A 15,285-nucleotide genomic window follows, 5' to 3' on the forward strand; every position below is an offset into this window, starting at 1 on the left:
GTCTGAATACAAATCGCCGACTTCTTTTGGCCGGTTACCAATTACGTGAAATCATCGAAAGTGAGGGTAAGGAAAACCGTAAGTTTTGTAATTTTTTTTTATCAGAGGAGATCTTGCGAAGCAAGAGAAAGTAACTGGATCGAAAAAATGTGTACGTGGCTAGAAATATGAAACAGTCTTGAACAAAAAAAAATAATTTAATAATATATTCATTATTCAATGTTTCGTATTATAAAATTGTAAATATTCACAAACATGTCGTATTCTAAATTGCCAACGGAAAGCGTTTTAGTATCTGAATTAATAATAAGTTTTATAATTAATACCGTATAGTTTATTTAACATTTTAAAACGCGAATTGTATAAACTGTTGCCAGTAAATTTTCTAATACAGTATTAACTAGAAAATTTACACGTTAGTTTACTAGTAGTTACGCTTACGATTAACTTACGACTATCGTACTAATGGAACCTTACATGTTATTATATATTTACAAAGCACCAGAGTTAAATACTGTCTGTATTAATGTAATTGTATAATCGAAATGTTGTCTTATATAAAAATCAATTAAAGTACTTACTTTTATCGAAGACTTAACATTGTTCGAGTCTTTTTACAAAATCATCTATTATTTTACAAACGACTTAAACATATTATAAATACTCACTGGCCATTGCAAAGTTCCATGCTTACACTCAAACGTCGAAGTAATTATTACGATGTTGTGGAGTACCATTAAAGTAACAGGAATACGTATAATGTTTTGTAGGTTTAGAAATTAACTAATTATTGGCAGTTATTTGTTATTGTTCCTAAATCTCACGTTCACGAAAGGATCTCCTTATCATCGTTTACCTCGCGAAACCTGTAATCATGATAATAGTCACTAAAAATCATTTATTTATTTATAAATAATTTATCCCAAATTAATATAGAAACAAATACTGTCATATATAAATAATAAAACATTCCATCAACATACTATTTACATTGCACAAACTGATTTAATTACACAAACACTTGAAACTGCTTACTTCAGGGTAATTATTTAATTTAGTTAATAATTAACTGTGTATAAATATAATTGAACATTTAACATTTTGTTATTTCACATTGTTTGTTTTAGTAGAATAATTTAATTGAGAAATGAAACAGGAGAAACTATCACTGTGCACAAATATAATTGATTATTTTATATTGTTTAGTTTAGCCTAATAATTCAATTTAGAAATTAAATGGGATATTCTCAACGGGAGCAACTTTTCGTTGTTTATTGTATGTTCTTACCTTGGAGTGTCCAGCGTAAAGCACTGGTCCGTCCACAAGGTCATCGGTCGTTTCATCGTCATTTCCGTCTAAACTCAAAGCAGCAAATTCATCATGTTCCATAATTCCCCATAAAGGGATCTCTTCCTTTCCGGTGGACGCGACTGCTAAATTATTCACTGCTTGTGGAAGCACCTGGTAGGCTTTCTCTATCGCATCGAATTCACTCGAGCTGTCGTTACCCTTTTGCGAATTATTCTCATTCAATTCACTCGTTTTCTGCACCTTCTCCCTCTTCTGGGAATTACCCTTAGAGGACGCTGCTGGCACCGGTTGTGGTGTCACCACGTAAATTTTTTCCTTATTCACGGATGATATCGTCACGGAATATCCTCCCCAAGCAGGATTTTCTTCCGTCGTGGGTTCATTCGCATTCTCTAAATTACCGGTTCTCGATTTCGAACTTTCTACTCGAACATCTTGAATTGGCTACAAAATAAAATTGATTACGTCCGTGAATACTATTTAAATGCTTGCTCCAAAAGACTTTTTTATGTGGCCGCATATGGCTCGCGAGCCATCAGGCCTGATCTATGTCACACCACGAACCCGAGGAAGGAAACATTACTGCATTTCGGGCTTTCAGTATACCTTCCGATTAGTAATAACGTATTCCTATCAATCAAATGGCATTACGCTTTGTAAAATTAGAAAGAAACGTACCGATTGAACCGATTCGACGTGATTGCTGGATGAACCTTCGTGGTCCACTTCGTTGACGGTAAAACCACCCAGAGAATACGACTTCACGCTTTCTTTGTTGTCTTTCGATTCACTCGTATGGTCGCCAGGTTCGGTTGTTGTCAAATACTCGGTTGGAATGTTCTTAGACTTTAGAAGATAAGGATGCGAGGAACTTGGTACAATAGTACTGGACGATGTAGGTTTCGAGTATTCCTAAATAATAAATTTTACATTACTCAGTATAAGATATTTTGAATATCTCTTTACACCCAAGAAGTAGAAATTAATTAAACAAGTTGGACCTTACTTGTATCGTCCAGTTGTCAATGTTCTTCTGCAACCTCCGAACATCGATGGAGCTGTTTGCTTTGGTGGTTCTTGTATCGTTCACTCTCGCTGTTAACGACGGTCTCAAATTTGCTTCATAAGAATCGTTCGAGCTCAATTCCGACTGTAACTGATTGATCAATCGAATTTCGTTTCTCGATTCTTGTTGGAGATAATTATCGATATTCGAATCGGTGGGTGTCGGAACTCTCCTTGGTTGTGTCCTCTCGGGATTATTCTTAACGCTCCAATCTCCGTAAGACTGTTGGAACGGTACCGGCGTGTAATCCGACGTGTACGGTATTATGACTTGCACCTGGAACAGTATTATTTCGTAATAAAGAATGCATTTTCTATTCATTGAACCCGAGGTCCGTGCACGCAAGAACAACCGTGATTACCAACATAAATCTGTACACACACACACACACACACACAGACAATAAAGTTTATGCAATGTCACCAGCTGTGACATTCCCAGAAACAAGATTCGTTCATGAGCTTCCAAGTGAAATTTTTCAATACCGGCCCGATCCGCGCGGATTTCAATTCGTTTTCATCGGGGAAACATTTCCCCAATCGATCAGCAACGTTTGTTACGACAGACATATTGAAATCTTTATTGTCACTAATAAATATCGCGAAGCGTCACAAAGAACTGACTGACATCCGCATTACATACATGGATCCACTCGGTATTGTATTCAACTTACTTGTTTATTTCTCTTCGTGTTCTGCTGTTTCTGGCCCGAGCCACTAGCATCCCTCGAATCCGGCCTTCCTTGTTCAGAACTCGGAATTTCCTTATTCCTCCAAGATTCATTCTTCGGCTCCTGATTGTTCAACAACAACGGGAAGTATTTCGAAATATCCGAAACGTCTTGCTGATTAATATACTGCGTCCGAGCCGTCGACGTCTCGGCGTGTCGACTCTCATTGTTATCCGGGAGTCTGGGCGTCGACGGCGTCGACCGTCCGAAGACGTGGACGTCTTGGTTGTTCGACGCGGTGTAGGAATTCGTCAGGCCAACGTAGCTCGACGAGTTGTCGAGGAACGCGTTGACGGTGTCCGAACGATAAGCAGTGGTTGGGACCACGGTATTGCCGTCGGTGACGATCGGCGGTTGCCATTGCGCGTTGCCCTGGCTGTCGCTCGTCTTCGACAAATCCAGCAACGGCGACTCCTCGAAGTGAATCGTGTCGTTCTTCACGGAAGCGTTCGCACGAGAGCCCTCGACCACGCTGCTGCTGGGGGACAGGTCCTCCGAGTACTGATCATTCAAGTTTCCATCGGCATGATTGTCGAAAGCAGCACTACCGAAGCTGATCGGGTTCAAGTCTGGAGGCAAGTAATGCGCGCCAACATCGTGTCCCGATTTCGATTCGAACGGCTCGCGGTAATCGTCGCCATTCTGATTAGTGAATCCATGATGCCCAAGGTTATCTATATTCGACGCGCCGAAGCTCGCGACCGGATTCCGGACACCTTGGTTCGAACCTCCGTGACCTTCGTTCGGTGTCGCAGGGTCGTGGTAATCTTGATCCGCTGTGGACCCATAAATCGCGGGTCGATTATCGAAGTCAGAGGCACCGAACGACCCCCTGTGATCGTTAACCTCTTTATCGACCTCGGGCCCGTGGTTCTCAGGCGCGACGTTCGCGTGACCTTGATTTATCTGCGTCCCACTGGACGTCAGATCGTGGTTGCCGATATTGTTGAAGCGATTCGAGTCGGTGTTCGCGTGTCCCTCGGCTATCAAAGGTGCGGGCGGTGGTTGAAGGCCGAAGCTTTCCGCCGGAGGATTTTGAGAGGGTTCACCGAAATATTCGGCGCTGTAGACCGGGGGCGCTGGGTTAGGTTGCAACAGAGGGTTCGGTGCCAGGGCGATCACACCTGGTTGCCCGTTTGATTGCGCTTGCGCGTGAGGAGGAAGCTCCGGCACCCTGAAGTCGTGTGAGGCAGCATGCTGAGCATCGTGACTCCCATGATTGTTGGGATATCCGTTGGACGGTTGCGGAACAGGTGGGAATTGCTCCGGGTGAAAGTCACCGCCTTGCATCGGGATCCAAGGGACCTTGTTGCAAGGGTTGCAGGATCTTCCTTTGTTCGGAGGCGGAGGATAATGCTTCGGTTCCTGCAGACGAGCTGGAGCAGGCTTGTAGACTGGTCCAGGATGACTGGGAGCAGAGCTCAGAGGCAGAACCGGATGCGTGCCGAGAGGAGGTGTGAACACCGGGCCAGGATGACTGGGCGGAGGATTTAGAGGTGGGTACAAAGGTAAATCGGATGGCGGACCGGCAGGAGGATGCAAAGATGAAACGGGATGCGGGGGCGCAGGGTGTACGTTAAACTGCGGTGCATGAGACTGAGGGCTAGGAGGAAAAGAGGGTTCGTGGAATGGAGGCGGTTTCAACGGCGGTGCTCCCGGAGAACCGAAACCGAAAGGATTGAACCAATTCATCAGTTTGGAGAAGTAGCCAGGTGCCTCTGTTGGTTGAGGGTTGGTCAACCTTCCTGCTCTGAACGGATGTTGTCTCGGAGGCGGCGGCGGCACGAGGTATTCGTTCAACGCGATTCGTCGACTAAGTCTGAGACCAGGCCCTCGAGCGCTGAAGGATGACCCTCCCCGATCATTTTTCAAGGTCGACGATGTCCTGCATAGAACGGCCAGTAGTAACAATGCTAAGAAAACCTGTAACCACGCGAAATGTTAACTTTGGACTGGAAGATGTCCGAAGGAAAAAATTCATTTTTACGACACATCACAGAAAATTGAAAAAATAAAAATTTGTTAAAAACGTTGCGCGTTTCTCGCGGGAATCGATGAGCGTGAAACGTGCACGCCACGATGCTCCAAAAGTGGATCACTTCCTGAGAAACATACATAGGTGATTGTATTATTCTAGAACAATTCAACAGTTTCACTTAAAGCGAACAATTATACTAATTGTTATACTAATTACATTCCAGGACCAATTATTCCCAAATATTTTTATTAATTTATTTATGCTGACCTGGATAATAATGTAACATACACTCCTCGCCAATGTATGAACTTGTTCCAAGCAAAATCTCGCAGTTATTACTGAAAAGGAGTCTAGAAGCTTATGAAACGTAGGGAAATAATCCCAAAAAATGGTGGTGACTATACAGTAATTAATCGACGAGACTGTCGAAAAGTCGGTGAAAATAATTTTGTGAAAGAAAGAAAAATCGAAGAGAGAATAGTATCGTTTCACTTTGAAATGTGCCGAGGGCTAACAGACGGTTGATGTAAAAATTTGCAAAGCGATGTTCGATAAAATGATTGGAAACTGCGAAGATCGACGAACGAAAGGGGATCAAGCGCGGTATAAAATCAAGCGCAGTGAAGATCTTCGCGACCAACTACTACTTACAAGTTTCTCACAGGTCACGAATTCAATGGCGTTCCCGCGGTACTCCACGTGCTATTTTACGTCCGTAGGAAAATATGCAGATGTGTGAGAGAGAACGAGAGTATGCACGCGAGCGGCCGTACTTGCCGACAGAACCGGAACTGCATAAGAAAGTGAACGAACGAAAAAAAAAAAAATGTACAGTCACCTCATATCACTTTTAAACCTACTAACGTCAAAGTTAATGTGTCTCGCGCTTCCGCGATCAGACGAATGATTGCCAGGTACATACAATTTCTTCCAGTTCCATAAGCGCTCGTTTACAATTAGCGCAGATCTTTATGTAAAATCATAATTTTCTGCGTCGATTTAAAAAAAAACAGAAGCCAGATAGACGTTCCAATTTTTCTCTAATAATGTTAACAGGAACTAAAATATTTTAATCTTCTCACGGTTTTAAATTACATACATCTTGTTATTCGTAATTGATAAATTAATAAATTCTTTGTTAATTTACATAGAAATATATGTAATATATTTATATTACATATTTACATACATATTTGCGATTACAAATAAATGTAATTCAAATAAAAGGATAAGAAGCATAAAGAGATCCTATATGATTGCTTTAAAATATTTGAAAAGAGACACTTAATTTGTTTAAGATCCCTTGTCCTTAACATTCATCGAGTATTTCTTAATTTTAGCTCCGCTCGTTTGTAGGTTACTCCGCGATGTCTGTGAGAATTGGAATAGGAAGTACCATTCCTCGAATATCAAGGAAAAGTGAGAATTGTCGCGGCGAAACGTGTGCGGTATCTTTAAGACGTTTCATAAAACTATAAAATCATTATGAGTGTGATAATTAGTTAAATAGCGTGTGTACACAAAACTTTGCGCAAATCAACGTGATCCGCAGCAACAAGTGAAGCGTCGGAGGAAACGATAAGATTATTTAAACAATTCAGATTTGTAAGAAAGTGAGACAAGAAATCTTGTTGTTACTGCTATTGTTTTTCATCGCCACTAAATTCCCACTTTCTCGATAAAAGATTTGAAATAGTCAGCATTTTGAACTAATTCACCATTCGGTTTTGACCGAAGTCACCGTGAACTAGCGCGACAATTAAAGGGTTACTTAAAATTAAAAAATTTATTAATTTAACGAGCTCTAGCTAGTTCCTATTTTCATAAACTATTGTCTAAAAACGTTTTACGAGACGTTTACACTGGCAAATCTGTAGTGAAATAATCAGCATTTCGAACTAATTCGCCATTCGATTTTGACCGAAGTCACCGTGAACTAGCGCGACAATTAAAGGGTTAATTAAAATGAAAAAATTTATTAATTTAACGAGCTCTAGCTAGTTCCTATTTTCATAAACTATTGTCTAAAAACGTTTTACAAGACGTTTACACTGGCAAATCTGTAGTGAAATAATCAACATTTCGAACTAATTCGCCATTCGATTTTGACCGAAGTCACCGTGAAGTAGCGCGACAATTAAAGGGTTAATTAAAATTAAAAAATTTATTAATTTAACGAGCTCTAGCTAGTTCCTATTTTCATGAACTATTGTCTAAAAACATTTTACGAGACGTTCACACTGGCAAATCTGTAGTGAAATAATCAGCATTTTGAGCTAATTCGCCATTCGATTTTGACCGAAGTCACCGTGAACTAGCGCGACAATTAAAGGGTTAATTAAAATTAAAAAATGTATTGATTTAACGAGCTCTAGCTAGTTCCTATTTTCATAAAGTATTGTCTAAAAGCATTTTACGGGACGTTCACACTGGCAAATCTGTAGTGAAATAATCAGCATTTTGAGCTAATTCGCCATTCGATTTTGACCGAAGTCACCGTGAACTAGCGCGACAATTAAAGGGTTAATTAAAATTAAAAAATTTATTAATTTAACGAGCTCTAGCTAGTTCCTATTTTCATAAACTATTGTCTAAAAACGTTTTACGAGACGTTTACACTGGCAAATCTGTAGTGAAATAATCAGCATTTCGAACTAATTCGCCATTCGATTTTGACCGAAGTCACCGTGAACTAGCGCGACAATTAAAGGGTTAATTAAAATGAAAAAATTTATTAATTTAACGAGCTCTAGCTAGTTCCTATTTTCATAAACTATTGTCTAAAAACATTTTACGGGACGTTTACACTGGCAAATCTGTAGTGAAATAATCAGCATTTTGAGCTAATTCGCCATTCGATTTTGACCGAAGTCACCGTGAACTAGCGCGACAATTAAAGGGTTAATTAAAATTAAAAAATGTATTGATTTAACGAGCTCTAGCTAGTTCCTATTTTCATAAAGTATTGTCTAAAAGCATTTTACGGGACGTTCACACTGGCAAATCTGTAGTGAAATAATCAGCATTTTGAGCTAATTCGCCATTCGATTTTGACCGAAGTCACCGTGAACTAGCGCGACAATTACGTTCCAGATGGATTTCTTTTTCATTGAAGAGTAGGTGGTTCACACAGAGCAATAGCAAGTGTGTGGAGAGACACTCGCGTAGCAGGGATAATGTAGGTAAGTAGGCTGTGGGTATTACGAGAGTCGACCTATAGTGAGAAGATGTAATATGCGGTTGCATGTAATCTGTGTAATGCGCGCGCGTCGAGGTGTTCGTGCGAGCGCGCGCGTGTGTGCGAGAGGAGCACGTGTGCCGGATTGAATGTGGAGGCTAACCAATGCCAATAATGAGAATGCAATTTTCTTCCGCTCGGCTAACTCAAATTGAAATAATGTCGTCACTTATTAAGAACATTTTCTGCCGGCTACTAGAAATTCGCCATTGAAATTTGCGATTTTATGAAAATGGAAATACAAGCTGAACGAGACTTACGCCACAGTACAATTTTTACAGTAGAACGTGTAAAATTTATTTTAACAACAAGTTAAAGTAGTAATTTACGATAATGTTATGATAAAATTGTATGAAGTTTGTTTTAAAAAATGGTACCAATGTTCTGACTCGTTGAACACGGAATATTGACATATATCGTTGCGCTGTCATGTCTGATAACAGTTCCGTATCACTTTCCGGTGAAGCAATTACAAATGACAAACGAACTTTCCAACAGGAAGATTCTGTTTGCTGGGAACCCTACGAAGAGAGACAACTAAAAGGTTAAAATCTTACTTTTAACGGTTTTAACGAAACTGCCTAAGTAGAAAACTCAATTACGGAATAGCCCAGACAAGCATAGTGAACAGGAGAATAGAAGTAATGAATGTGTTAATACCACACAGTAACACAGCAACGGATCAAATAATTGTCAAGTCTCTTCTATTTTTCGGAACAACGATATTTAAAAATATTAAGTATTACGTTACAAAGTTTTGCTATACAATTTTCATTTCGATATCAATACTAAACTGTGGTTGTTCTAAAAATTCGCTGTTTCATTAAACAAGCTATAAAAGTAGAAATGTTACGCGAGTTTACTATAAATGTTTTAAAGTGTACAAATTTAAATGATCATGTTATTAAATTTTGTCCTCGAGCTATATTCTATTGTTACTCATTTTACGTGTACTACATATAAAACATGCATATGTCTTCGTTTTGTCATTAAAAACACGAAATGTATATCTCTAAATATCAACATATTAGAATAAAGGAATGGAAAGATTTTAGGTTTCCATAGCCGCTCGATTAAATCTGAATAAGGAATTATATTTGCTCGATCGAAATCAGCGTAATCATTATTGTTGTACCGGATTCCAGATTACCACCGATGTGACACTGAAATCGGTATAGTGGCCAATTGAAGTAGACTCGACGAGGATTACGTTAGCACATATTAAATAAGGACATAAGGATACGCGAGCATGTTCGAAGAAAATGTTTATTGACACTATGATAAAGTTAAGAAACGTGCAAACGGAAAGCGACAGATTTAGGTCGTAGTTTCGCTCCTCCGTTGGCACTGCGCCAAACGACGAGGATCATTCGAAAGCGCTGAGCATGTGTTTTCTTCGCATCCTACATGCCTCTCGTCCTTGTTGGACACCGCGCGATTGGTAATTCACGGAGTGTACAGATCGGTTTGGACTTTCGACAACTTTTGAAAACGGATATGCCTCGAAATTAATTCTTCTTCTGCCTCGCCGAATTACTCCAGAAAATGTCCCCGTCCATTTTCCCGTACTGTTTTCTCGAATCTTAAACAGGTTCTTGATTTGTTGCTCCTATCTCGTGGGTAATGACAGGATCGCGGAATTTATCTATTTATTTATTGGATAGATAAGAATTTTAGTTCGATTAGAGCTTAGCGAAAGTCTCAATAAATTAATCAGATTTCTACTCGATAATTGTTGCTACAAATCTGTATTTCGAATAAAAATGATAGTAAAGATTCTATGTTCTTTACTAACCTGACAAGGTACAGTGGATCCAGAAATTATTTGAACACTAAATTTCATTGTTAGAAATCTTATTTAAGCTTTGATCATCTCGTTAAAAGTACAATAATGAGTCTAATAAATATGAATGTTATTAATTTCCTTTAAATCAAGTTCCATTTTGTTGTTGTCAATGTACAGCTATTGAAGACTTCTGGGAATTTATGAACCATAAAGAAGTTCTAATCACTGCGACCATAAAACAATCGTAGTGCAAGGGGGTGCAGTTTAAAGCTTCTACTTTACTAGCCGTCATTCATTTTTACCTGAGACAATCTTGCACGACGTGACAGGTGGAAAACTGGAGTCATATTTTACTCGAAAATACTATCAGTTCGAACGTCTATAAAAACATTGACAAATTGTTTTCTTGTATGAATCTAGTAATAGAAAATTGTAACAATGATGTCACTGTTATTTCGTTAATGTTATAAGAAAATAATCTACACTGCAGACAATATAACAGTACGAGTATTACATTATTGATATTTCCTTTTTGTTGCTTCTGTTGTGTTTCATATAGTAAAGGAGCTCGTGTAATTTTTTATCATTTTCAATTTCAAATATTTTTATTCAAACACGGGGCACTAGCTGGTAAACCGTGTGACCTTGTTTTGCTTAACTAAATTTAAACACATTTCCGGAAGTAGCTGAGTTTGGGGATTTCGTCGAATGTTCACCCGCATTGAATTCGTAACGTTTGACTTTCGCTTTGTATGGTCTGCATAACAAATCAGAAATTTCCACTTGCATTAATTCCGCGTAAACGGTTTTACAGAAAATAAGCATTTCGTAAGACCTCGACTATGTGAACCGAATAGGGAAACACGAGAGATCGAATAGTACAACAGTTAATTAATTACAATGCTGGATTCGGTGTTTATTTCTTAAGAAAAATTTAAAGAAAATCCTTTCAATGTTTTTACACATACATACACCCGCCTATAAAATCCGCAATCTAGTTAACATGATCGGATCATTAAAATGTAATACTAGCTTCACTAATAAATAATTTTTTCACGTAATCGGTCTTAGTTACAAGATCCTGTATAAAGAAAAATAAGAAGCTTTTTTTCGCATTAATAGCTAGAAACATTGCCGAAAGAAAAATTAGATTTTCTATTTTAATTCAGTATCATAATTCCAAGTCAATTAACCACATGGTCCGTACAATAAACTGCACTAAAAACGATGTTAACGATTAATTTTATTACGTTAATAATTACACTAGTACATGTGCAGCACTGAAAATTACATTTTAGTGAAAAGAATTTACCTAAATATGAATATATTCAGTTTATTAATTCGAATTTCCCTAATTCTGAAAAATTCTGTATTAAACAGATGAAAGACGAGAATCGTGTGTTCAGGAGTATAGCGATTAGTAGCTGAGCATATGTAGGTGTGTGGACCACTTTACCCTTCTCGCATAATTTCGCGCCTGTTCAAAATAGTGTTTTGTACTCACTCGAGGTACGTCCATCTTTCTCCGGCTTAATCAGGTACTTTCCTTCAGGAACATATCACAAGAACAACAACAGTCGAACGGGAAATCACACTTTTGAACTATTTCAGAACTATTTACAAAATTCACGGGATTACAATTCGTCGAACGTCGAACGGAAAAAGAGGCAACGAGGAAGACGGATCTACGACAGAAATTCAATGTTCCATTTTGGTGACACTGAATCGAGATCTCAGCTGCGGAGCGGAAGCTGTCGCGTTTTCACGGCAGGTTGAAGGTTGAAGCACAAGGATGCCGCGCGCGCGTGAACCGTGTGGAAGGAACCTCGAGGAGGAAGGAGAACGAAGAAAAAACGGAAAGAAAGGTGCACACTTCACTAGGGTCAAAGAGAGAGTCCATTGGAGCGTCTTCTATGCAACTCGCTTATATACATTTGCTCCTTCTTTGCTTCCTTCCCGCTTTCCCTCTTTCTCTATCACCTTGTCCTTTCTCTTGCTCCACAGGAATCGAACTCCTTTTCTACCTACCTACCGATCTCCCCCACGTTGCTCATCTCTACGAAAGTTCTCCTACCTGCAAACCCCCTAACAATACCACTTAGAGGGTAGTCTATCTGACCTTTAGGGCTGCTCGGGATACACCATTCTGGGACCAAAACATAGCACGTCTTTTAAGCTTTTTCTTTACTAGTTTTCTAAAAAACTAAAATGATAGCACAAGAATAAAGTCTAAGCTAAAGTCTGAGCTATTGAATAACAACCATCGAACAGTTGAAAAATTGTTATTATTAACATTAATTTAAGATTTTATTATGATATATGAGAAGGGATTGCTTAAATTTTCAATTCCTTTGTCACAGTTAGTTTTTAAATAAATATTTGACAAGGCCATGTTAACCCGAACACAGTGTACGAGAAATATCTCCAATCTTTCTATCGTAGTACGTACACTTCGTTCGTTTGTAAATCATGCGAGTTCTATGTAAATTAACCAAGAGCTTAACAGATTCACGTTAGATATTTGATTAGGTAATTCCAGCGAAGCGAATATATTCGCTGCAGCAACAAAAGTGAAGTGTCACATCTGCATTGTCAGTCTTCGTGAATCTACCAGCAGTAAAAGATGAAGCCGTTCTTCGTCGTGTACACCGTTCTTCTTGTTTGTACTTTGGTTCCGTCAGGACTGTTTCAATTAATCCCAACTCCTCAACCTTGCACAACGCAAGGCAGTTTCCCGATAGCCGATGGAACGTGCAAAAATTACTATATTTGCATTTTTAATGGTGTCGCGTTGGAATCGTACATCGCAACGTGTGCGTCAACAACCCTGTTCAACCCTGTTGTGAGTGCTTGCTCGGCGGGTTACACTTGCACGCAAACGACGATAACGACAACAACGACAACGACAACGACAACGCCACCTCCAACAACGACAAAGAAAACGACAACGCCGACTCCAACAACGACAACGCTATCGACGACAACGGCGTTTGTGTGCCTAAAAAATGGCAGATTTCCAATTGCGGAAGCCGGTTGTAAATCGTATCGCGTCTGTTATTCCTTCGTGGATATTGCCATAAATCAAGTTTTGACATGCCCTAACGACTTGATATTCGACGGCCCGAAAGCAAAATGTGTTCGACCAGCTGACTATGTATGTCCATACTAGTAAATTACCTATAAACGTTGAGCGCTAACATTTTATTGCGATGAATTCACCATAACCGATAAATGTATAAGATTTTGTTCAGTTGTAAACAGAAATATGTTCGAATTTTAACGATTTAGTGTTTGATTCGTTGTAAATGCAAATAACTGTGATTAAATAAAAACTGCTTACAGTCAACGATTCTATAATTGATTGGTTGTAATTCTCTACCTTCTTAATAAACGGAGAAGTACTGGACAACGAATACTGAAGATAATGGAACGAATTTATGTCACTTACGTCAACCACGTGCAAGACTTTCTTTCGTAAACGTTTTCAGGAACTACGGATTAGCTAAACCATGAGATTGAATCTTCCTATCTACGCGTATTTCACTTGTTTATATTTGACAAGAGTTTAACGGCTTCGTCATCAGACAAAATTGACCTTGGCAAAGTGAATATATTCGCTGCATCGACCAAGTTAACGATAGCATCCTCATTATCAGTTTCTGAGAAGCTGCGTGCTGCTAAACATGAAGTCGTTTTTTGGCCTGTACACCGCGTATCTCCTTTTTACATTGGTCACGTCAGGTTTGTCTCAATTGGTCCCTTCTAACCAACCCTGCAAATCGCAAGGCAACTTCGAGATCGTCGATGGGACGTGTAAAAATTACTTCCTTTGCATTTACGACGGTGTGAAATTACAATCGTACAACTTAGCATGTGCGACGCCAACTCTGTTCAACCCTATCACGGGACTTTGCACGGAGGGCTACACTTGCGATCAAACGACGACACCCACAACCTCAGCATCGGATTCAACAACACCATCAAGCTCTACAACGCCACCAAGTTCTTCGACGACATCAAGTTCCACAACGCCATCAAGTTCCACAACGCCATCAAGTTCGACAACGCTGTCAAGTTCTACAACGCCATCAACTTCGTCAACGCCATCAAGTCCCACAACGCTATCAACTTCGACAACGCTGTCAAGTTCTACAACGTTATCAACTTCGTCAACGGCATCAACTTCATCATCTTCTACAACGCCATCAACCTCGACAACGCTATCAAGTTCTACAACGCCGTCAACTTCGTCAACGCCATCCACTTCGTCAACGTCATCATCTTCTACAACGCCATCAACCTCGACAACGCTATCAAGTTCTACAACGCCGTCAACTTCGTCAACGCCATCAAGTCCGACGACATCAAGTTCGACCACACCATCATCAACAACAGAGATTGAGTGTCCAACCAACGGAAGATTTCCAGTAGCGGATCCTAATTGTAAGACGTACCGCGTTTGTTATTCTTACGAGGACATTGTCATAAACCGTATTTTGACATGCCCAAATAGTTTGATATTCAACCCGACAACGCAAAAGTGCGTTCGACCTTCTGATTATAATTGCCCATCGAGTTAAATTAATACATTTGCACCGAATATTCATGGCTTAAAAGTTAGTCTGTATCTCGAGTTCTATAATTTATTTTTACTAAATAATTAGATGGCAAGATGGTCAAGGGAGTGCTTGTTGATATCATGACCAAAAGAAATTGTTATACACATTAAACAGCCAGAAATAAAAATTTTATCGATAATTACTATCCCGGCAATCGAGACCTACCGAAATTAATTGGGGTGGGAGAGTTGCGCACCGCGCACCGCGCACCCGATCTCGGCGGCCGCGCTCAGTCAGTCAGTCGAGGTGCGCACTCCGGTGGGAGCGGAAGTGCTGCGGGACCAAAAGCTGCCCTCGCTCACCCTGGCTCTCCTGACCACCCCTGCCTACTCTCACCTACCTTCGAGTTGACCAGGGATCCTCCTGAGCTGCACTGGACATCACTGGCCAGCCTTGGTCTACCTTTACCTGGCTTAAGGTGTAAACCTCTATTTGTAAGAACTTTAAGTCATCTTACAAAGAGAGAATAATGTCGAGCTAATAGCTGCACATTTATAATTTCCTATAACATTGTAAAATAGAATTTAAGACTTCTTAGTTATAAAAACTTGTGTAT

The 15,285-nt window shown here is 39.7% G+C and overlaps 1 protein-coding gene across 1 annotated transcript; it reads right to left on the reverse strand.

The window, feature by feature from the left end:
* Positions 1-363: 363 nt before the first annotated feature.
* Positions 364-11,698, reverse strand: LOC143357655 (uncharacterized). The gene is made up of 6 exons (XM_076794178.1): positions 11,615-11,698; positions 3,052-5,031; positions 2,319-2,654; positions 1,991-2,224; positions 1,289-1,756; positions 364-866 (listed from the first exon to the last, which is right to left on the reverse strand). The coding sequence occupies exons 1-6, from the start codon at positions 11,627-11,629 to the stop codon at positions 846-848; spliced, it is 3,054 nt and encodes a 1,017-aa protein (XP_076650293.1). The 5' UTR covers positions 11,630-11,698; the 3' UTR covers positions 364-845.
* Positions 11,699-15,285: the final 3,587 nt, after the last annotated feature.

The sequence above is a fragment of the Halictus rubicundus genome, chromosome 10 (genome assembly GCF_050948215.1).
Source record: "Halictus rubicundus isolate RS-2024b chromosome 10, iyHalRubi1_principal, whole genome shotgun sequence".
NCBI classification, from domain to species: Eukaryota; Metazoa; Arthropoda; class Insecta; order Hymenoptera; family Halictidae; genus Halictus; species Halictus rubicundus.

Coding starts and splice junctions, on each gene's coding strand:
- LOC143357655 (XM_076794178.1), bottom strand. Junction 2,655..3,051: donor ACACGAAGAGAAATAAACAA/GTAAGTTGAATA, acceptor ATACTGTTCCAG/GTGCAAGTCATAATACCGTA. Junction 2,225..2,318: donor TTGACAACTGGACGATACAA/GTAAGGTCCAAC, acceptor TTTATTATTTAG/GAATACTCGAAACCTACATC.